The sequence below is a fragment of the Hemitrygon akajei genome, chromosome 3 (assembly GCF_048418815.1).
Source record: "Hemitrygon akajei chromosome 3, sHemAka1.3, whole genome shotgun sequence".
NCBI lineage: Eukaryota > Metazoa > Chordata > Chondrichthyes > Myliobatiformes > Dasyatidae > Hemitrygon > Hemitrygon akajei.
This window is the reverse complement of record NC_133126.1, coordinates 72,946,198-72,970,641: the sequence shown is the minus strand read 5'-3', so window position 1 is coordinate 72,970,641 and position 24,444 is coordinate 72,946,198. Positions and strand designations below refer to the sequence as shown.

At 38.5% G+C, this 24,444-nt stretch overlaps 1 protein-coding gene across 8 annotated transcripts in view; it reads left to right on the top strand.

Annotated features, from left to right (window-relative positions):
- LOC140725105 (RAS guanyl-releasing protein 1-like) overlaps positions 1 to 24,444 on the top strand; it is a 301,300-nt gene that overhangs the window by 193,674 nt on the left and 83,182 nt on the right. For 3 of the 8 annotated variants that reach the window (XM_073040121.1, XM_073040118.1, XM_073040124.1), the window contains one exon: positions 14,819 to 14,993. The exons of 1 other annotated variant lie outside the window; for it this stretch is intronic. In XM_073040121.1, coding sequence (XP_072896222.1) covers positions 14,921 to 14,993 — 73 coding nt within the window. In that variant the 5' untranslated portion in view covers positions 14,819 to 14,920. Of the gene's footprint in view, positions 1 to 1,475; positions 1,608 to 14,687; positions 14,994 to 24,444 lie in introns of those variants that run through there. 4 more of the 8 variants (XM_073040119.1, XM_073040117.1, XM_073040123.1 and 1 more) reach the window with 3 other exon arrangements.

Sequence of the window (24,444 nt, the reverse complement as noted above, 5' to 3'; positions counted from 1 at the left end):
ATGGAGTTTGATCACCAGTGGGGTGCCTCAGGGATCTGTTCTGGGACCCTTACTCTTTGTGATTTTTATAAATGACCTGAATGAGGAAGTGGAGGGATGGGTTTGTAAGTTTGCTGATGACACAAAGTTTGGGTGTGTTGTGGATAGTGTGGAGGGTTGTCATAGGTTAAAATAGGACATTGATTGGATGCAAAACTGGGCTGAGAAGTGGCAGATGGAGTTCAACCCAGATAAGTGTGAGGTGGCTCATTTTGGTAGGTCAAATATGATGGCAGAATATAACATTAATGATCAGGCTCTTGGCAGTGTGGAGGATCAGAGGGATCTTGGGGTCTGAGTCTATAGGTCACGCAAACCAGCTGTGCAGGTTGACTCTGTGGTTAAGAAGGCATACTGTGTATTGGCCTTCATCAATCGTGGAATTGAATTTAGGAGCCGAGAGTTAACGTTGCAGTTAATATAGGACCCTGGTCAGACCCCACTTGGAGTACTGTGCTCAGTTCTGGTCGTCTCACTACAGGAAGAATGTGGAAGCCATAGAAAGGATGCAGAGGAGATTTATAAGGATGTTGCCTGGATTGGGTAGCATGCCTTATGAGAATAGGTTGAGTGAACTTGGCCTTTTCTCCTTGGAGCGGCGGAGGATGAGGTGACCTGATAGAGGTGTATAAGATGATGAGAGGCATTGATCGTGTGGATAGTCAGAGGCTTTTTCCCAGGGCTGAAATGGTTGCCACAAGAGGACACAGGTTTAAGGTGCTGGGGAGTAGGTACAGAGGAGATGTCAGGGGTAAGTTTTTTTTACTCCGAGAGTGGTGAGTACGTACAATGGGCTGCCAGGAACGGTGGTGGAGGTGAATATGCTAGGGTCTTTTAAGAGACTTCTAGATAGGTACATGGAGCTTAGTAAAATAGAGGGCTATAGGTAAGACTAGTAATTTCTAAATAGGGACATGTTCGTCACAACTTTGTGGGCCAAAGGGCCTGTATTGTGCTGTAGGTTTTCTCTGTTTCTATATTTATTTCCAATTAATTTTAATCAGCCATCTTGTATAATATATCTTTATTAAATGCCATTTTTTGCCACTACCATTAGTTATCTATGCTAAAATCTGTCAAAGTTTACAAACAATAACTATTAAAAGAACATCCATAATATAGTGATATTTAGTGTATAGATATTCAGGTTCACTGCAAATTATAATTGCCATACCATCTGGTGAGAGGAGCTTCAGTCTGTACAATTACCTCTGCTTGTTAAGACAAGTATGTTTTCTTAAGGCAGGCTTATTTGCATATCAATGTTAGAACAGGCCAATGATTGGTAAATGATCGTTGCCCTTCAGACAAACAGCTACCTCCTGTCTATTGGATGATAAGATCTCAATTCATAGGTCGGAAATATACACTGCTTATAAAATAATGCATTTCCTTTTGAAGTTACTTTTAACAGCAGCTGTGCGAGAGACTGGCCGTTGCCCAAGAAGCGTGAGATGAACACTGTCATTTTATTCTTTCTGGTTCTGTATGAGCAATGAGATACCAACAAAATGCAACATGTCAGCTTCGGACAGTGCGCAAACAGTAATGGGAATGAAAAAATCTCAGTGAGTCGCAACTTGCTCGCGCTTCGTGTATCAGCAATTATTATTTAATAATTTTACTTACAGCTTTTTATTTGATGTAAACCATTTTGTTTCTCATCTATATTATACTCCGACAATTGTGGATTTTGTGTTGTTTCGAAGCAGTTTAAGTCAGAACTTTTCATAGAGATTCTATAAGAGTATTTTATTATGAACTTTTTCTTTTGACTATTAATTGAAGCTTATGACAACTTATATTTTGCATAAGAACAGGAGTGGACCATCCTGCTCCTTTAGTCTGTTCTGTCATTCAGTTAGATCAAGTTTCATTTACAGTACATCTCTATCCAGCAGGTTTGGTTCTAGGATCCCATTCCACAAATTTCCATCAGCTCTCTGAGCAAGTGAATTCTGAAAGTTCTGGCTATATACAATTGTAAAATTTGAATTGTGCAACATCTAGAGTGGCATAGTTAGCAGAGCTGCTGCCCCACAACTCCGACGACAGTGTTCAATTGTGACCTCCTATATAATCATAGAACTTGCATGTTTTTCTCAAAGTGCTCCAGTTTCCTCCCACAGCCCAAATTTGTGCAGGTCTGTAGGTTAATTGATTACTGTAAATTGTGTAGGAGAGTGTATAATCTGTTGTGAATTGTTAGGAGTGAGGGGGAATCAAGAAGATTAGTGTAAATGGGTGCATGATTTCATTACGTTCCATTGACTGAGTTAATCTATTTATTTTATTGAGATACAGCATAGAATTGGCCTTTCTGGCCCTTTGAGCCTTGCACCCGGCGTTCCCCAATTTAACCCTAGCCTAATCACGAGACAATTTTCAATGACCAATTAACCTATCAACCAATACATCTTTGGACTGTGGAAGGAAACCGGAACACCCAGAAAAAAACCCACACGGTCACGGGGAGAATGTAAAAACTCCTTACAGACAGTGGCAGGAAACTATGATCAGTAGAGAATTCTTTCTGCAGGTGAACTCAAAATGGATGGGGAACATATTTCAACGCTATTCATTAGGAGGTATTTACCTACAATATACCAGTGTACCATGCTTGAATTTGGTCAGACTTAAGACATTGGCAGCAATATATTTGAAGATTTCAAAGCTACGGATAGATTGAGATGATGGGTGAGGACTGAATGCTAATAGTCAAATTTAGTTATTAAAAAAGGCATATGTGTTTCAGTTACAGATGTTTTGACACAAGGGTGGTGTCAGGTAACATTGCAGAGGAGGAAATATGTAGTCATAGTGATGATCACAGGATCGAATATGAAACAATGTTATGCATATTCTGTTATAGCTCTTACCATTTTCAGGAAAAAAATTGCAGTCATCACTAAGGAATGGAGTTTGTTTTGGAGGTTCTGTCAGTAATTAATATGAATTTCATTATATTGAGTTGGAAGTAATTTCTAGTATCAATGCCCATTACAAAATTATACTGCAATTTTAGATACTTCTGCCAAATATCAGCACGTAAAAGAGAAATAGAAAGAGTCATGAGTTGCTGAGGGATATTGTGCGAGTGGAAAAAAAGTTAATTGTGATTCTCTGTCATCATGAGATAAGTATTGAAGTAGATAAATGTGGACCTATTAATTGGACAATGCAGGACCAGCATTGTTTAAGGATAGCGTTGTCATCTCTGTTAAAGGCTGAGGGTAGTTCAAGAAGGACAAGAAATTGATCACCTTTATCACATATCCAAAACATGCCATTTATAATTTTGTTAAGGATTGCAATGCAGAGCTAGAAAATTAAATTGTAGAGTTAAAATTGCAAATGACTTGAAGTAGCTCCTCATATTCCTGGTATAGTGCAAAGACTTGTGAGATTTTTTTTCTGTTTTAAGCAGTTTCTATGATGGGAAATATTTTTTTCATCCATGGGATGTGGCTGACAATACTGGCATTTATTGCCTTTCCAAAATTCTTTTGATCTAAGTTATTTACTGGACTATTTCAGAAGGCAGTTGAGAGGCAGTCTCATTGTTGTGGGTGAGGTTCAACTTCCTTTTCTAAAGTTGAACCAGATGACTGTATATATTCCAGTTCTGTTGCTGATTCTAGTTGTTTTAAAAATATAATTTAGAGTTAGTTGATATTTCAGATTAAAATTTCCTGCAGCCTTGGTGGGACTCGTAACCAGGCCCCTCAGCTTATTTTTCAAGCACCGTAGCCATTATGCTTCAGTTCTTTTCCAAAACTGCCTCAACCCTTGTAACTCAGTCTCTTGTACTGAATTAATAACAAAAGAAACAACTCCACCTGTAATTCTAATATTTTACTGGTTTTATACAGCGAGGTGCTCCATATTTTAGCTATCACAGCTAACTGATATTTGTGGCAACATGACTGAATCTGCAGATGCTGGAAATAAATAAAAACACAAAATGTTGGCAGAACTCAGCAGACCAGATAGCATCTATGGGAGGAGGTAGTAACGACGTTTTGGGCCAAAACCCTTCATCAGGACTGAAGTAACATGGGATGGTCGAGGGGGGATAAGAAGTGGGGGGAGGGATGAAGTAGAGAGCTGGGAAGTGATAGGCTGGAGGGAAATGGGCTTAGGGGGAAGGTGGAGAATTATGGGAAATAAAAGGGAAAGAAAGGTAGGGCTCGGGGGAGATTATAGTGAGGGGGGGGAAAGAGAGAGAAAGAGAACCAGACTAAAATTATAGATAGGGATGGGGTAAGGGGGGCCAGTGGTATCAACGGAGGTCTGTGAGTTGAATGTTCATGCCGGCAGGTAGGAGTCTACCTAGGCGGGAGATAAGGTGTTACTCCATCAACCTGCATGTGGCCTCATCTTGATGGTAGAGGAGGCCATGATTTTTGTAACTTTTTCATATAATACAGAAATATTGTACCTCAAAGTTGCATGTTTCTTTTTGATGAGTCTCAGGATTAGGACTATCATTTGATTTAACATTATTTGGTTAAACATATCAGAGTAATTACTTCAATGTTGCAATCAGAGGTCAACAATATTTCTAAAAAGCAACTTGTTACACTTGTTTAACAGTTTCACTTTTCCTGCAATGATGCCTGTGTTGGTTCCTTGTAAATTTTACTGTCATAAAATTAGATTTAATTTTACCTGTAGGCAGAAATTTTTTCACTAGTGGATGAGAACTGGCTCCGTCATCTGCAAGTAAAATGCAGGAAGTGCAAATAGCACCTTTAATGTGTACTCAATTAATACCTGGGGACAGTATTTATTCCCCTTTCCAGCACTCCCCCACTCACCCCTCCCCTGTGGTATTCTTTGATGATACTAAATGTATAAAGGTAAACATACTCCTTTTGCGCTGATCTCTGTGGAGTTTCAGTATTTTGTCTTAACGCTGGGAGTGACCTAGTTGAAATTTAAGTAGCAGCTTGATCCGAGGTATAATTGCATAGTTTATGATCAGTGGAAAATTGTTGTTATTGGGAACAGTGACTACTTCAGTTTCAACAGAAGTATCTTCTTGGTCATATTGCTCAGACTGCTTTTTAAAAAAAGATCTGGAGGAGGATATTGATGTTGCCATGAGAGTACTACATAAAAGGTAACTTTCGCAGAATTAAATCAATTAAGTTCATAAGCTAAGGGATTGCATTCTAATTTTAATATTGAATAATATAATACTCTTTACCTTAGTACTGGGAAATATTTTATAACACTTTGGTTTCACTAAAATATAAAAAAGGAAGCAATTAAGGCGTTAACATATTAAGCAAACTAATAATTTACATGCATACAGGTCAGTAGTGCAAATTTCTGCTCAGACGATAGTTTAGAAGGTGTGAAAAATTATGTCTAACTTATTGAGGTCAGGATGTTTACTGAGAAAAAATAGCTCACAGTACAAAATACTTTTTTATAAAGACTCAGAAATTAGGCTGTTTTCACTGGTGTTGAATATTGAAGCACAGATAATACATGCAAAGCAACTGCAATGCTAATATAATTAGATTAGAAAATGATGTTACAAAATTTACAGTAATCTCCTCAGTAGCAGATCCATTAAGAGACTTTTACTAATTACATATATGTCCATTAAACCTGTTTCAAAAGTAAACTGAACATCTTGTTATGATTGGAATGGAAAGTAACAAAGTTCTTTTTCCAGTTCTACTGAAATACAAGCCCTGCATATTTCCTTAATGTTGTTGGGTGACCCTGTGAGTTTTTACAACACTTTCTCTTTTTGTTTTGAAGAGTGAGTATCGAGAGCTTGGTAGGAAGTTAAAAAGCAGGACCTCAAGGGTGGTATTCTCAGGATTGCTACCTGTGCCACGTGCCAGTGAGGGTAAGAGTAGGATGCTCTGGCAGATGAACACATGGCTGAGGAACTGGTGTAGGGGACAGGGTTTCAGATTTCAAGATCATTGGGACCTCTTCTGGGGCAGGTGGGACCTGTACAAGAGAGATGGGTTACACCTGAACTACAAGGGGAAAAATATCCTTGCAGGGAGATTTGCTAGTGCTATTGGGGGGGGGGGGGGGGTTTAAAACTAGATATGCAGGGGGATGGGAACCAGAGTGCCAGAGTATATAGTGGAGCAGGGGTGAAAATAAATGATGATAAAAGTTCATGCAAAGTCAGAAATAGAAGGGTTGTGTGTGGTGGTAATAATCTTCTGAGGTGTGTCTATATCAATGCGAGGAGTATTGTGGGGAAGGCAGATGAGCTGAGGGCATGGATTGACACATGGAATTATGACATTATAGCCATTAGTGAAACTTAGCTATGGGGGGAGGGCAGGACTGGCAGCTTAATGTTCCAGGGTTTAGATGTTTCAGACATGATAGAGGCAGAGGGATGAAGGGTTGGGGGGGGGGGGGGGGCGCGTGGTGGCATTGCTAGTCAAGGAAAATGTTACAGCAGTGCTCAGGCAGGACAGATTAGAGGGCTTGTCTACCGAGGCCATATAGGTGGAGCTCAGAAGCAGAAAAGTTATGACCACATTAATGGGGTTGTATTATAGACCACCCAATAGTCAACAAGAACTGGAGGAGCAAATCTGCAGAGAGATAGCAGACAACTACAGGAAACATAAGGTTGTGGTAGTGGGGGATTTTAACTTTCCACATATTGAATGGGACTCCCATACTGTTAAAGGTCTAGATGGGTTAGAGTTTGTAAAATGTGTTCAGGAAAGTTTTCTAAATCAATATATAGAGGTACTAACTAGAGAGGATGCAATATTAGATCTCCTATTAGGAAACGAGTTAGGACAGGTGTGTGTAGGGGAACACTTTGATTCCAGTGATCATAACACCATTAATTTCAACTTGATCATGGATAAAGATAGATCTGGTCCTCAGGTTGAGGTTCTAAACTGGAAAAAAGCCAAATTTGAAGAAATGAGAAAGGATAGGGGGCAAAAGTTTAGGGGTAACACGAGGGGGAATTTCTTTACTCAGAGAGTGGTAGCTGTGTGGAACGAGCTTCTAATAGAAGTGGTAGAGGCAGGTTCGATGTTGTCATTTAAAGTAAAATTGGATAGGTATATGGACAGGAAAGGAACGGAGGGTTATGGGCTGAGTGCAGGTCGGTGGGACTAGGTGAGAGTAAGCGTTCAGCATGGACTAGAAGGGCCGAGATGGCTTGTTTCCGTGCTGTAATTGTTATATGCTTATATAGTTATATGGAGATTCAAACAAGAGGACAAGAGTTGAGAGTTAGGGGGCAAAAGTTTAGGGGTAACACGAGGGGGAACCTCTTTACTCAGAGCGTGGTAGCTGTGTGGAACGAGCTTCCAGTAGAGGTGGTAGAGGCAGGTTCGATATTGTCATTTAAAGTAAAATTAGACAGGTATATGGACAGGAAAGGAATGGAGGGTTATGGGCTGAGTTCAGGTTGGTGGGACTAGGTGAGAGTAAGCGTTCAGCATGGACTAGAAGGGCCAAGATGGCCTGTTTCTGTGCTGTAATTGTGATATGGTTATATGGATCTAAAAAGTGTGGATTGGGACAGGTTGTTCTCTGCAAGGATGTGATTGGTAAATGGGAGGCCTTCAAAGGAGAAATTTTGAGAGTGCAAAGTTTGTATGTTCCTGTCAGGATTAAAGGCAAAATGAATAAGTGTAAGGAACCTTGATTCTCGAGGGATATTGGAACTCTGATAAAGAAGGAGAGAGATGTATAACATATATAGGCAACAGGGAGCAAATAAGGTGCTTGAGTATAAAAAGTGCAAAAAATACTTAAGAAAGAAATCAAGACGGCTAAAAGAAGACATGAGGTAGCTTTGGCAGTCAAGGTGAACGATAATTCCAAGAGCTTCTACAGGTGTATTAAGAGCAAAAGGATAGTAAGGAATAAAATTGGTCCTCTTGAAGATCAGAGTGGTCGGCTATGTATGGAACCAAAAGAAATGGGGGAGATCTTAAATGGGTTTTTTGCATCTGTATTTACTAAGGAAACTGGCATGGAGTCTATGGAAATAAGGCAAACAAGTAGTGAGGTCATGGAACCTATACAGATTGAAGAGGAAGAGTGCTTGCTATCTTGAGGCAAATCAGAGTAGATAAATCCCCAGGACCTGACAGGGTATTCCCTCGGATCTTGAAGGAGACTAGTGATGAAATTGCAGGGACCCTGGCAGATATATTTAAAATATCGGTATCTATGGGTGAGGTGCTGGAGGATTGGAGGATAGCTCATGTTGTTCCGTTGTTTAATATAGTCTCTAAAACTAATCCGGGAAATTATAGGCTGGTAAGTTTGATGTCAGTAGTGGGTAAATTATTGGAAGGAGTACTAAGAGATAGGATCTACAAGTGATTGGATAGACAGGGACTTATTAGGGAGAGTCAACATGGCTTTGTATGTGGTAGGTCATGTTTAACCAATCTATTAGAGTTTTTCAAGGAGTTTACCAGGAAAGTGGATGAAGGGAAGGCAGTGGATGTTGTTTACATGGACTTCAGTAAGGCCTTTGACAAGGTCTCGCATGGGAGGTTAGTTAGGAAGATTCAGTTGCTAGGTATGCATGGTGAGCTAGTAAATTGGATTAGGCATTGGCTGAATGGGAGAAGCCAGAGAGTGGTAGTGGAGGATTGCTTCTCTGAGTGGAGGCCTGTGACTAGTGGTGTGCCACAGGGATCAGTGCTGGGTCCATTGTTATTTGTCATCTATATCAATGATCTGGATGTTAATGTGGTAAATTGGATCAGCAGATTTGCTGATGATACAAAGATTGGACGTGTCGTGGACAGTGAGGGAAGTTTTCAAAGCTGGCAGAAGGATTTGGACCAGCTGGAAAAATGGGCTGAAAAATGGCAGATGGAGTTTAACGAAGAACAAACCAAGGTAGAACATACAAGGTAAATGGTAGGGTACTGAGGAGTGCAGTAGAACAGAGGGATCTGGGAATACAGATAAAAAATTCCCTAAAAGCGATGTCACAGGTCGATAGGGTTGTAAAGAGAGCATTTGGCACATTGGCCTTTATAAATCTAAGTAAAGAGTATGAATTGGAATGTTATGGTGAGGTTGTGTAAGACATTGCTGAGGCCGAATTTGGAGTATTGTGAGCAGTTTTGGTCACCTAATTACAGGAAGGATATTAATAAGGTTGAAAGAGTGCAGAGAAGGTTTACAAGGGTGTTGCCGGGATTTGAGAAACTGAGTTACAGAGAAAGGTTGAATAGGTTAGGACTTTATTCCCTGGAGCGTAGAAGAATGAGGGGAGATTTGATAGAGGTATATAAAATTATGATGGGTATAGATAGAGTGAATGCAAGCAGGCTTTTTCCACTGAGGCCAGCAGAGAAAAAAAAACCCAGAGGACATGGGTTAAGGGTGAAGGGGGAAAAGTTTAAAGGGAACATTGGGGGGGGGGGGGGGCTTCTTCACGCAGAGAGTGGTGGGAGTGTGGAATAAGCTGCCAGATGAAGTGGTAAGCGCAGGCTCGCTTCTAACAGTTAAGAAAAACTTGGACAGGTACATGGATGAGAGGGGTACAGAGGGATATGGTCTAGGTGCAGGTCAGTGGGACTAGGCAGAAAAATAGTTTGGCACAGCCAAGAAGGGCCAAAGGGCCCGCTTCTGTGCTGTAATGTTCTATGTTTCTATGGTTTCCAGGAATATTGGTCTTGTTGTAATACTGCTCTTTGTGGCAACAGGTTTCTTCTTGTTGGTTCTTGTATTGCTTTGCATTTTGTAGCTCATATAGAAATGAATCCTGTGTCTGAAACAGCACAGGATCAGTTTCACAGCTCTCCAGGTCCACAGTTTCATTTCGGTTTTTGCAGTTTGCTCTCTGAGATAAAAGCATTTGTCTTTCCGGTGACTAAAATCATAACACTTCCTGTCAGATGTATTATTTCAGTTGATTCCTATCCCATGTTTCCCCCTACCTTAGCCCTGTTTACCCCATAACCAGTTTTCCCACCTCTATATGCTCAGATAAACTCGACCGTTTCAAGTTTCCAACTTCCTGGTTCAAAAGATCTTTATTTCATTACAGGTGTTCAAAACCTCTAAATTTCAAAAGAATAGTTGAAGCATTGTGATTGAAAGAAGGCCAAAACAGATGTCTCTCACTACTCTAATCCTCCTATCTGAACTTGTTCGTTGAATGAATAGTTTCTCTTATTACTCTACTCACTTCCTCCAATTAAAAGTTACTGCCATTGGAACACATGAGTTGTAGTTAAGTTTGCTTTTTCACAGGAAATGAACATTTTTGTTCCAACCTTACTCGAGTTCTCTTGACACTTTTTCTTGCACATTGATAAAAGCTTCATACTATTTCCTGTTCTTGATGTTAATTGGAAAAACATTGACAACTCAGCTAGCAAATGACAATACCCCTTACTTTTACTTTCTCTGCTGATATCCTCTATTCCCATTTCTGACAATAGTCTAGTAATCAGAATTTGCTTCAAGATTTGCTTCCCTCAGCTGCTTTGCTGTTACAACTCAGTTACATTCACCTATGCTCTTTCTATGATACATCTGTTCTAAAAATGCCCTCTTCCTTGTCAGACTTCCTAATAGATCTTCCCCACCCCACCACCCCAATCTCGCCTTCTATCTTACTGTTCTCCATATTCAACAGATTATTACAGACTTTCTTGTACTTCCAGCGTGATAGTATCCCTCCCTTTTTAATGGAATTAGTTTCCTTTGCAATGGTGGTCAAGTTCTCAATTTCTGTCAAAGCTTCCCTGCTTTCTAACAATATCCTCCTGAGGAAGCTCAGAAGATGCAAGAACTAGATTTTTATCCACTCCAGGGCCTTGAAATGCTTCTGTTGGATGAAATGGTGGCATATCTGTCATTTTTTTCTGTACATAGGAATCATCACTATAAATCAGGGACTTCGTCAATCTTGATCCATTCACTCAGGATGATGGTTATGACACCAGATAGTTTTGAAATGATTCCAAATTTATTGCTTCCAGTACTAAAGGTAATAGATATTTCACCCATTGTTCCTGCCTTGTGCACAAAGCAATCACATGCTCTCCTGAAGTGCTTGTTTCCAGCTTGAATCTGTGAGTGTGTGTTTGAGTGAGAGTGTGACTGTGAGTGTGAGTGTGCACGTGTATGTTTTACTCACACAGTTTAACTTGCAGTGTTTGTAATATCAGCTACTGCATTTATTTACTTTATTTACTTAATTTTCATCTGACATTATTAAGCCCATTGTTTACTTCATTCATATTTTCTAAGCAACACACACAAAATGCTGGTGGAACTCAGCAGGCCAGGCAGCATCTGGGAAAAGAGTAAACAACCGTCGCTTCGGGCCGAGACCCTTCATCTCCGACTACTCTTTTCCATAGATGCTGCCTGGTCTGCTGAGTTCCTCCAGCATTTTGTGTGTGTTTCTAGGATTTCCAGCATCTGCAGATTGTCTCTAGTTTTTATCTTCTGAGCTGTTTTTTCCACTTCCACTGCCCTTGGTTTTAAATCCACCAGAAGTATGATGCTTTTGCTTATATTTCTAAATCCAGTCATTTATGTAAATTAGAAGTAATAATGGTCCTTTCACTAATCACTAACTCTGGTATGACATTCATATTGATCACTTGTTTCCTATTTTTTAATCAGTTTCTAATCTATTACCAGAGTTTAACTGAATTGGGGTGAACAAGAGAACAAAGCTAAAGGATGCCAACCTACTCAGATCATGGAGGGCTGTGCAAAGTTATGGAGCTGAAGATAATGATGGCATAGAAAGACTTGAAATGGATAGGCAAACTATATTTAAAATATGGATTATTTATTTTATCATTTGATCCTTCACATTATCAAAGAGATTATTTTAAGAAGCTGGAGTTCCTTGTTTTTAGCATCTAACTCCCTGATCAGGTTCACTGTTTCATCGTGCTTCACTAATAATGTAACCATTATTTTATGGGTTATTTACAGAGACTAAAGGAAATTAAATATTTGGTGAAGTGGAGACCATTAAAATCTTGTGTAGTAAATTATAATTTTATTAATGCAGATTCAACAAATATCATATAGGTTGGTTCCCTTTGAAGAGCAGGAACAAAGTTAACGAATTTACCAAAGCTTCAAGGATGAAAGAAACTTGGAACCATTCAGGATATTTTACAGTGAATATAATCTGTTTTTTTATAACCATAATGCATGTAATTATACTTGCTTTTGTCCTGTTATTCTCACCCCCCACACCACTCTTACACTTAACAAATAGACAATGAGCACTTAGAGAGGTAGATATTAGTGGTATTTAATGTAAATTTCTTGTGATCAGTAACACTGGACAAAGAGTTCGGTCAATAGGATGGGGGAAATTCAAACTACTGCAGCTATTAGACATCTCATATAAAACAAATTACAAAACTACAGAAAAGGCCAGATTGCATCTGTGAAGAGAGAAACACAAATAATCTTTCGGATTGATGATCAGAACACTTTTGATGAATGTGACATCATGAACCTAGCAAAAAGTCAAATGTTCAAAGTCCACATTTATTATCAAAGTATGTGTATTTTGTATGTATGTATTCATCTCCTAACAGGCAGCCATGAAAAAAAGAAACCCAAAAGAACCCATTAAAAAAGACCGTCGAACACCCAATGTACAGAGAGTGGAGGAAAAAAACAAATGATGAGTACAATAACTGCAAGCGAAGTGTTCTGAACTGAAGTCCACAAAAACAGTCAGAGACTCATAGTTCAGCACAGAGCTGAGTAAATATAGCGGAGCAGCGAGCTGAACCAGCCTGTCCCTTGCCTCGGACCCCAACACCCTGACCTTTTCAATATGGCCCGGTGTCTAAATCAAGCCCAAACATTAGGTTCAGTCACCTCATACGCTCAGGTGCCTGGACTTTGCCACCTTGATAAAGCCTGTCTGCTCATAGAAGTGCAAAATCTGTGTTACATAGCTGCCAGAAAGTTGCAATTTCTTGTCGAATTGTTCTTCCCTCTTCTCCTTATGGGCACTGCCTCCAGCCATGGTTGGAGCAGAGTCTCCAGGATACTCTTTCCACCAACTTAGAGCAAAATTCTTGGGGCATTCAGAAAAAAAAGTTTTTTTTTCATTTTCTATGAGCACTTTTATTTGTTTGTTATTAAAATGGATAGTAAAATAGGTTATTTGACATTCAGAAAATGTCCATTTGGTTAAAGAATGATGTTCATTATCCATTTGGTCTGGGTCCAATGAGTAGGCACTCAGTATTGGGAAAGTGGTTGAAACATTTAGAAAGGGTGGAGGTAGTGGGGTCATATGGCAACATTTCCAGGAAAATATCCAATCAATGTTGGTAACCAAGTTTTCAACAAAAATAGAATAATGGTATAACATAAATAAGTCTTGCTGCTGCACTTGAAGAGTACAGAAAGTCACAGTTTTCCATCTGACTTACAAAAGACTCATATAATGTAGGCTTTAATTGTTAGCTTGCACAACACTACATCACTCAAGCTTTCAATATTGAGAATGTGGGCCATTATTGGATACTTTAGAAGGAAAATTAGATGGATATGCAACCTATATGTGAAACTTAAAATACTTACTTATAAACACTAAGCCTGCAGATGCTGTCAAAGTAAAATTCAAAGTTCAAATTCCAAGTTTCAAGACATAAAATACCAGAAACATACAGGAGGTCAGGGAACATTTTTGGAGAAAAATTCTCAATTTAATGTTTCAGAATAAAGACCCTTCACCACAACCAATGAAAGTCCATTGTCCAATCCTGTTTTAGTGTCCAATGCTGTTTGACTCAATCAATATTCCTGGCATTTTTTGGTTTATTTGTTAATTGCTACTTAGATTGTTGATGTGCTTATTTTAAATAGGTAATATTGAAAGAATATGTAGCTCTTATAAAAACAGTAATGCTAAGAATAGGTGAAGGATACTGGATGAGAAATTTGCATTTCTCGATTATAATCATCTTTATTTCTGAGACTATAATTTTAGGAGGCATCAATTCCTGTATTAAGTTTAGTATTTACTAAACATGTTGCACCCATCAGAAAGCTGCTTATACAATAATTAGGACTGTTAACTGCACTTTGCATTATAATTTGGAGATCCCACATTTTAGCTACTGGAAAGTTCCCAATCTATTAGCATGGTAAAGTTCAATCTTTAAAAAAATATATATCTGTTAAATATTCTTGAAAACACTTGAATATTTAGCATGTAAAGTGGTGAATGTCAAATTTAGATTCTGCACCATAACTAATTGTAAGTAATTTGGAGGAAATAAGGTCTTGTTGACACCTTCTATAAAAGTAGCAATTTCTTGCACTTAAGCTGATGTATTGTTTATCTGAATTTTTATCTAAAATTAATAAATGACACAATTGGCATGTGAGTTGCGACTTTCAGCTTGTCATGAATTTATTACACCAACCGTCTACATTATTAAAACAGCAAAATGACCAAATGTTTCATGGGAAACAAACAGGTCTCTTTGCTGTATGACCATGTGCTCTGTAGGTGTCATACATTGCTTCTGTTTTCTATGGCTGTTTAGTTTGAAACAACATGCCTGTGTTCACAGGTTACAGTGAACTTTTTTTACAAGTACTTTAATTTGCATATGAAATACAGCCTCCACAATGTGTCTTATTTGTTTCAGTTGCCAAGGGGTGATGGCTCCTACCAGTCCAGCTCGAGGGGGTTTTGCTTTTATCTTTTGTGTTCAGTCCTGATGCTATACTCATGTGAGATTCAGCTGAGCAAATCGGACGCTACTGTTTCATCTTCCAGGAAACCCCGGCAAGAATGCAGAAATCTTGAAGTTGCCACTGCTCCTAAACAGCGAGCTACAGTATATCAAGCTTAAACCTTGCTCCGATCACTCGGGTGAGCATGATGTCTCTTGGTCAGCTATCTAAAGGGGCCAGTCTAGATGACCTACTGGAGACCTGCATTCAGTCCTTTGGTAAGATTTACTTTCGTTACAGTGGAACTCATTGTTGTTAGCAGATTGGGGTCTCCTCAATAGATCATTTCCCTTGACAACAGATATCTTTAAATCAATACCTGTTTAATTATTTTGGAAGCAGTTGCATTTTTAATGTTTTATTTTTTTCTGATTTTTATAGCTATCAATCCATTTTAGATTTAATTCTGCATATATGAATAAGCTGTCCATAACAGAATGTTTATTAGTTTCTGTGGAATTAAAGTAAAATAAAATGTAAATAGCCCTGATATATTGTCATTTTAAGGTACTGTTTTAATAGACAGTTTAAAACCATCTTTGTCAGCTTGCACAGGAATAGCATGGGCTTTAAAAAAAGTAACAGCCAAAATATTGAAGTGCATTGATATTTTATTCAATTTGTTCAACTATATGTAAAATCGATGTCTGGAAATTTAAAATGAAATATTTTATTCAATAAGATAAACACTCAGTTACTTCTCTATTCAGAGAAAAATATTGAAATATTTTTGTGATTATTCCTTCATGATACCATTGTCCACATGAGTTTCAACAATTTATTTTGTCTGAGGTTTGAGAGAATTGTTATGTACCGGGCAGTTACTGAGGAAAATAGATGGAAATTGTTCTATTCAGAAATACATTTGTGAATCTTGTCTTTGTTCACACGTAAATCAGGGAAAGAGATTAATCAGACACAAGCTAATGAATGCTAGTGATTTGAGAAAATACAGTATGATCATCTCATAGAGTTCATGTTTCACTTTTATTTTGTATATCTTGATACTTCAGCCAACTGCCAACTTCCTGTGAGGCTTAATGGTTATCCTTAAATAGTTTATCACCAGGGGGAAAAAAAGCACGTACAATTAAACACTTTCCCCATTATTTTCTGCATTGTGGTGCTATGGCATTGTAAAGTAGTATATTCCAGTCAGGCTAAGGTTTGGTGGACATAGAAGATAAAACATTTTATGGGAAAACACTGTCATTTGTCTTCTTTTGAAAATCTTTGTCATTCCACAATGGTACCTAGAGGAATTTAAATATAGAAGCAAATACCCTCTTAGGTGTTCAAGACTGCTCCCTCCATTACTCTGAGATCCAGAAAACATAATGTATCAATATCCTGTGCCATTTGCATTATAAACACAGGACTTAGAAATAATCCCATTTGGATAATGTGCTTGTGAAGAAAATTTATTAACAGTTAATATATAATTTTTCCATCTTAAACAGGTTATAGCAGAGCAATCCTCTGAATAAATTGGTAACAAAATCTACAGTATGTTTAAAGATTTTTAAAACATTTTTTAACTTATAGTTTCATGAAGAATTTTCATAACTTTAAACTTAGAACGTTAAATACCTTGTCTTTTTGTGATTGCACTACTTGATAGATGTGTGTTTACATTCCTGTCAGGGTGTATAACTACCGTAGGATTCAACGTAACAGCATTTCTTTGTATTATTCAACTATTAAAATAAGATCAGCATTTTTTTCTGTTCTGGTATGATTTTTTCAGTTATAGAATGATGACATACATGAAACAAAAGCCGATTTCTGAAGTACCAATCAGATTTGACTACTTTTTATACAATAATAGTACCTGCTAAAACCTTAAGTAGCCATATTTTTTTTACTTTAATATCATTTTCAAAGTATCTTTGGGATCTAAAACAGGCAGATAGCAGGCTTTCCCACTGTGGTATGTCAATCACATTTTACATAATGCTGCAACATTGATTTCTACCACCATCTAGATTGCTCTGTCCAAAGTTTAAGTTGTAACCTGTGTCTGCATTTCTTCAAAATTCCATACTTCACTGGGATATCATCTACTTGCATTCATGCTATTTCAGCCAATTGCAGCTCGTATCCCTTTTTCAACTACAGTTGGTTGATTGCAGCAGCGTTTGCTTTTTTTTACAAATTCACTTGCTTGAGCCTTCGTTTGGTTATGTGAATTGGATAAAGAGAATCCGCCTCATAAACTGACAATAACCACAGAGCAATTAATAGCTTGGACTGTATTATGCAATTATAAATGATACAAGATCTTGGTCTTTACCCTTCTTCTACCCACCTCCATAGTTGGATGATTTAAAATTGAATTTGGACTCATTTTGGGGATTTTAATAACATTGTCTGATGAGAGGATCATCTAGTAAAATGGCGGCGCGCTTGGTTGCAGCAGCCTCTCTGGGTCCAACCAGTGGTGTAGTTGTTCATCCTTTACATCTTCCTTACAATTGCAAGACCCAGCTGGATATTAAGGACACCAAATACTGCAGATCTACCCCACTAGCTAGTTGCTGTATAGTGGTGGAGCTCAGCATGGGCTTATTGTGTACTGTGCCGTCGCCTGCTACCTCCGCCCAGGGATGAAGGCATCGGACACAGTGCTTGGAGGCAGTGCGCGGCAAATTATTGGATGTTTTTCTTGTGATTGCGAGACCCTGTTGGATATTGGTAAGATAAGATAATGCAGTCCCGGTTATTTGGTAAGACCGATGGTGGGGGAGCTGTGTGGCCTCGGTTGTTACACGGACTAAGCTCTCATGCTATGGTGTCTCATGTTGCAGCCACTCAAGGGGGCAGGTGCTGGAGGTGATGGGGGAAAGAGCACAGGTACGTCGGGTATGCTGGGTTGCGTCTAGCCCCTCACATTGGTGCTGCCTTCCAGTGTTCGTTTGGTGGAAGATAACCTGGATTGCGTTCATCTACAGCTGCGCTTGAACATGTGAGGATCTGCTGTGTGCTTGTTCCTGCCAAATCATGGCTCCAGGATGGTCATCTCATGCACCTTCGATCTTCAGGCCCCACCCCTCAGAGACTTGGAATATAATAATTTGTTGTGACTATGTTTTTTCTGCTGTTGTAACTGTATTTGCTGTGTGCAGTGTGTGTGACAGCTGTTACGGTTTTACACCTTCCCCCAGAGGAATACTATTTCATTTAACTGTATACATGTGTACAGTTGTATGACAATTAAACTTGAACTGGTAACAACAGGGTCTTCTGAAATCCCACATGTAATCACATTTTCTTCCAATAGCTCTGCAGTATGACCCAGTTCCAACTGCCTGTGTTTATTTATAATGTGGGGACTAAATCAATACTGGGAACTGTACAGTTGTTTCCTTTTCATTCTCCTATGTAGATTGGTTGCAAAGTAAAGTGATAGTAAGGTTCTCTTTTGCAGCTTCATATAATTAACACACTGTCACTACTTCATTCATCCAATGCATTATCACCTTGATGGGATGCAAACCTTAGTGTAAATTACACGGAGAAGGCAATGGTTTTTTTTCAGAATGAAGGATGACTTCAGATTTAATCAGATCATCTGGTTCAGAGTTTCCATAATCGTTGAAGATGACATTATATGATTTTCCTTTGTAGCCATATAGAAAGTAATGCTCAGATTTAAATATTATGATTTCCAGTTAATTGGGCCTGTGGCTAATCAGGGCAGCTGCTTATTTGGAACAACTATTATAGAACCAAGCCACATCAAGAAAATTGCCAGTGTTCCCATTATTTCTTTGGAACACACTGCCACTTAGTTGGGCAGGAGACTGTTGCCAAACATTTTTCAACTAGCTTCAATCGTGTGTGGTCATTAGACACTACACTGCACTTAAAGTGAATGGTTCTTAAATAATGTCACTTATGTGTTTGTGTTCAAAAAGCAGTGATTTTTGTCACTGATAGTTGGCGAGGAATAAGCAGAGAATTCAGAAATGTTCTGCTCCCTGTCCTTTCAAGTATTCAGGCTTGGAGATGCCAACTTCATTAGGAACAATGAAGAATTTGAAGGTATTGACAATCGTCTTGAATGTTACAATGAAAATAAAGATTTGGAGGATACAATTATTGAAAGTACTGTTTGACGGCAATCCACTATCTGCACTAGGGGTCAGCTTTGACTGTTCATTTACAGTCAATTGAAATAGTATGTCAATTTATAGAGAATGAATTCCTCTGTGAGATCTGTTAGCAACTAATACACACTTTTATAGTAGTGTAGTAGTTTTGGTAGTATTCTGATTTATTCTGCATTTAATTTGAATAGATAATTTGTTTCTCAGTTAAACAGTAGTTAGTTTTTTAATGCCTTTTTAACTATTTCCATGAAACTTCAGCTAGCTGCTTAATTGGGTTAAAATGTACTGGTCCCAATGTGACCCAATTAGCCGGAATCCACTGTACTGTATTTTGATTCGTACCAGTCCCTGAACTATCCCATTTAAATGCTATTCCTTATCTTTTGGTCATTTTTCCACTTTCTTTGTTGAGTATGGCACATCTTCAGAAGAGGACAAGAACAAAATGTTTTCATCCCATTTTCCATCTATAAATCCTCTTTATGGTGCTTTGAAAAAATATTCAATCCCCAGCCTTTTGTTCACATAAACAAGTATTACAATCTGGAATTTTGATCAATTTATCTGAGAATTTTTATTTGTGGATCACATGCTCCTTTTTTTTTCCACAGAAGAGACTCCCCCCCCCAAAAAAAACCAGGGAAAATTGTAAAGCATGAAAACTAAAAAATCAAATACTAAAATGTCAGCAGTTCAAAAGTATTCACCCCCCCCCCTTTGTTCAGTATTTAGTTGACCACCTCTCACAGCTATTATAGTCAGTACTTTTTGGATAAGTCTCTTTTATCTTTACACAACGTGATGGAACAAGATTTGCCCATTCCTCCTTGCAAAAGTGTTCAAGTTGTGCCAGGTTTGTTGAGGAGCGACAGTGGACAACAATCTTCAGGTCTTGCTAGAGTTGATTGATCGGTTAAGGTCAGGACTCTGACTGGGTGCTGAAGGACATCAATTTTCTTCATTTGAAGCCATTCCATGGTTGCTCTGAAAATGTGCTTTGGGTCATTGTCTTGCTGAAAGACAAACTTCTACCCATTTAACCTTTCTGGCAGAGGGTGACAAGTTTTTATCCAGGATCCCTCTGTATTTAGCAGCATTAATTTTCATATCTGACCAGATTTCCAGTCCCTGCTGCTGAAAAGCATCCCAATAGCATGATGCTACCTCCACCATACTTAACAGTAAGGGTGTTGTTACTTGTCCGCTATTCAGTATTAGATTTACACCACATATACTGCTCAATGTTGAGTCTAAAATGTTTAGTCTCATCTGACCACAAGACTTTCTTCCACATCTTCTAAGTGATGCTTTGCAAGACAAAGCCTTTATGTGCAAGGTTATGCTTTATTTTTGGTCAGACTTTCTTCCTTGTCACTTTTTCATAAATACCTTTTTTGTGCAAAGCCTTAGAGATTGTGGAGTCATGAATTTCATCTCCAGTTGTAGCCAGTGACTTCTTCAGCTTTGGCAGATGGTGGTGTCTCAGTAGCCTCTCTTACAAGCACCATTCTTCTCCGGTGATTAATTTTAGAGGGGTGGGACTGACCTAGGTAGTATGGCTGTATTTTCATATTTTTTCCACTTTTTCACAATGGGTTGCACTGAATCTGAGGTATGTTTGAGATGGTCTTGTACTCTTCAGATTTATGCTTCTCTATTATCACTTCTCTGACTTGTCCTGAATGCTCTTTTGTCTTCATTTTGGTTTGGTCTGTTGAAAATCTACCATTCTGTTGGACCTTTCAGAGAGAGGGGGCATTTATTATTATGAATTCATTGAAAACAGGTGATCCTCCAATTTTCTACATCAACAAATTGGGTGGGTTGGTAGGTAATATACATTATTCCACCTGAGGAAAGTTAGCATAGCAATTACAAAGGGGATGAATACTTTTTCAGTTTTTAGTTTTTCACTTTTTTAGTTTTTAATTTTTAGTAAATTGCTGGCAGGTTTTGGAGTTTTTCTTTTGATTTGACATGATACATAATGTTTTGTAGTTTACCTCAAAAAATCCCACTTCAGTATTTTAAATTTAGAAAATGAGACAGTAAAATTTGAAAATAGTTGTGGGGGCTAAATACTTTTTCAAGGCACTGTACAATAGCATCCGTAATAGCAAGCAATGCTTTGAATAGTGAAATAAGGATGATGTACCTCACAATCCACCAACTCAAGTGAAATATTAACATAACTCACTTGGTAGAAACTGATGAGGCTGGGTGAACGATTAGTAAAACACCCTGCGCAATTAATGTTCTGTAAAAGTCATTGGAGTGTAACTCACTCAAGCATAGTAGATATGACAGTTTTGTTCCCATCTTCTCAAAGTATATGAAACCAGAGAAAGCCATGAGCTGATATTCTATTAGACTCCAATTTGGGAACTGGATTTCGGATTTCCAACTTAGGAACAAAATAAATAGGAAGGACATCAACAAAGACAAGGCTAGCATGTACAAAAAAGTGCAACATCTCCATTAAAACATTAAAGGATATAATAATAAGTATTTGAGTAGATTTGTCTTTCTGCCATGAAATTTTATATCTTACAATAATGCCTTTTCTCATCTTTGCACTTTTTCTTCTTTACACTGTTACGTAACCCCGTAACCAGGTAACTTACCAGCAAAGATAGCGGGATCAGCTGAGTCGGATGCTACTATTTTCAAACGTTTTATTCAAAAAGGGCACAAACGTATGGCTAATACAAAACATTCAGATCATATACATTGTCAAAACTCAATCTAAAACACCGGTGTAACAATAATCAATCAGAAATAAGCTCTATAGTTGTCTAGGGGTAATACTGAGTCCAATTGAAATATAAAGAGTCACTCAGAAGTTTGCAGGCTTTTCCCTTTTGGGAACCGCTGGGGTTTTCACGTTGTAGAGAGAGAGAGATGATTTAGAAAAGATAAACACTTGCCCGTTGTCTTTACAGAGCAAATCCTTGGAATCAGGGGAGTAGGCTTCCCCATTGTTATTTAAAAGCAGTCTTCCGTTGGTTCTAGCCACAGATTCAACATTTGGAATCTAACGCACGTGGCTTCCTTCAAAATGGCTTCCCGCTCCCACGGGAATCGGTATCGTGTCTCCTTGGTGCGTCTTTGGTGCGTCTGAGGGTTTCCCCCCCTCAGACCCTCCTTTATACTTCTTCACGGGATCGCAGGTGTCAATCAAGGTTGCAGGTAATGCGATCTCTCTCTCAACCAGCCCACTTTGCCCGAGGGCTTTTCACGTGGTCTCCATGAGACAATAGTCAATGTCGCCTTTATTCTGCTTCTTGGGAGAACGTGGTCTTCCGCACGTCTCCCTCTCTTGGGTCAGTTGACCCCCCCTCGACTAGGGCTCTTGCGATTCTCACAAAGGAGGGGGCCGAGGGCATAACAACACTAATATCCCTTTGATTACCAATACATGTGCTTGGGTTAATCATTTCTTGTTAGATCAGTAGATGTATGAAGCACATAGAAAACCCATTGATTATTGGAGATTTTTGTTTTCCCATTCGTAATAAATTGATTTTAATCAGTTGCCAGTATTGATCTGGTTACATTGTGGAGGGCTGTAAATTCTGATGCTTGCAATATATTCTAGTGCTTGTAGCTATCAGTTTTCAGAGCTGGGGATATTGTGGGAAATTACCAAATGCTGGGTGCTTGGCAAGGAACCAGGCATCATTTGAGGAAATGTACATTGGCTGCCTATTCAATAAATAAATGTGGACAGTTTTAGAACAGATTTGATGAAAGCTTGGACATTGGTCCTTTTGGGCATGGTGTGGAGAAGCAAGAGGAACTACTCTCAAATGGAAAAATTGATGAGAAAACTCTGGGTGGGTGGGGGAGAGGGAATACAAGTAAATAGTAGCATATTCAAATGTTCTTTGGTTGCATTCCAGCAACTTGATACGGCACAGTAGTGTATTTAATCAATAAGTCGGCTTCTCAGCCTATACCACAGAGGGAAGAGATACAGCCTCTTTGTTGCTTAACACTAAGCTAGAGCATTTGATTGGAAGCATGTTGGACAATTGGAGTATAAGACCTTGCCTTTTGTTTATGATATTAATATGTTTGACAACTTAAAATTTTGCCTTTATGTTGTCCTGATACTATATTGCATTTGCTTGAAAGTCTGAAGAGAAATTTGTGCAGAATGAGAATTTTAAGCTTCATAACACACTGCATTTTTTTGCCTCATAGCTAGTTCCATGGACTGATAGAATTGAATGTTGTCAGGAAGAGATGGGTCATGCAATAACACCCAAGTTGTGTTTCTCTCTCCACCACAATTCTATGCAACCATATCTTCTGACTTTAGGCATTATGGAATTCAACTGACTTTAAGAAATTCAGATCTTGAAACTTTAATGCAGATCTTGAAAATGTTTTGTACTCCCATGAAGGCAATGGATATAGGAACCATGGTTCTCAAAACATCCAAACGTATCTACCTGAATATTTTGAAGAGTGCTTAATATTAGACTATGGAGGATGCTTAAAAGTTTATCATAGCTAATTAAGTTACTTCTGTTATGAATCATTTCACCTGAACTTTATTGTAATGTTTATTGTGTTATTGATATTATAACAGAGAGAGGATACAACTTTAATGGCAACAAGTGAAGCCATAAATGCTGAGCATTGCCGCAACACTGTGCAAGCTGCATAAAGGAAGACATTCTATGAGCTAATTTCTATAGATTTCATTTTATAGAGTAAGGTTTGTAATCACGAAAGATAAAAGTTTACAGATCTGTAGCATTTGTTTTTCTCTGGAAAGATTCTACAACTCTTCTGCAAGATGATTAGCTATGATTTTGCAGGCATATTGTGAAGACTAGTGAAGGGAGCCTTACACACAGCTCTATCTCGCCACTATATTTCTCTCTTGGATACAGTAGTGCTTATGTCGTGTCAGACTGCTTGATCAAGATTCAGTACATGAACGCCTACAATTTCCTCCAATTAAATGTGGGGAAGTTATCGTCAGTCCTTTACAGAATGTGAACAATGTCATACAGCATTAAACACCACTAACACTTTTGATCAAGAGACATGGACCTATATAAGAAAAAATATACCATTTGCATTTGCGCTGCTCTCTAAGAGACTGCAAGATGAATACTCTTGAGGTGTCTAAATAGCACCTAATACAAGAGTGTTCTATGGATCAATTTGTAGCTCATATTCTCATTTCCTGGGAGAAGAACTTCAGTTAAGGATTTGCTTTTGACCACTTATTGCTATGTGGTAGCTGCTGATGGAATGGCAACATGTTTGGCACAAAATTATTACTGTTTGGTGCAAGCTGCCCTACACATATGCCCAACTTAAGAAAACCCATACACAAGAACAAGTCCCCATAATACTATTAAATTCAAAAGTCTGATGTTCCAATAATCAGCTTATTCATAGTGCAGCATCCCAACACACAAAATCAACTTGTATATGTCTACGGATGTCTGTTTTAAAAAAAAACAACAACAACAACAAACCCTGGAGATGGCCTTTATTTACACTGAAACCGTGTGTCCATTTGAACTGCTGGGTA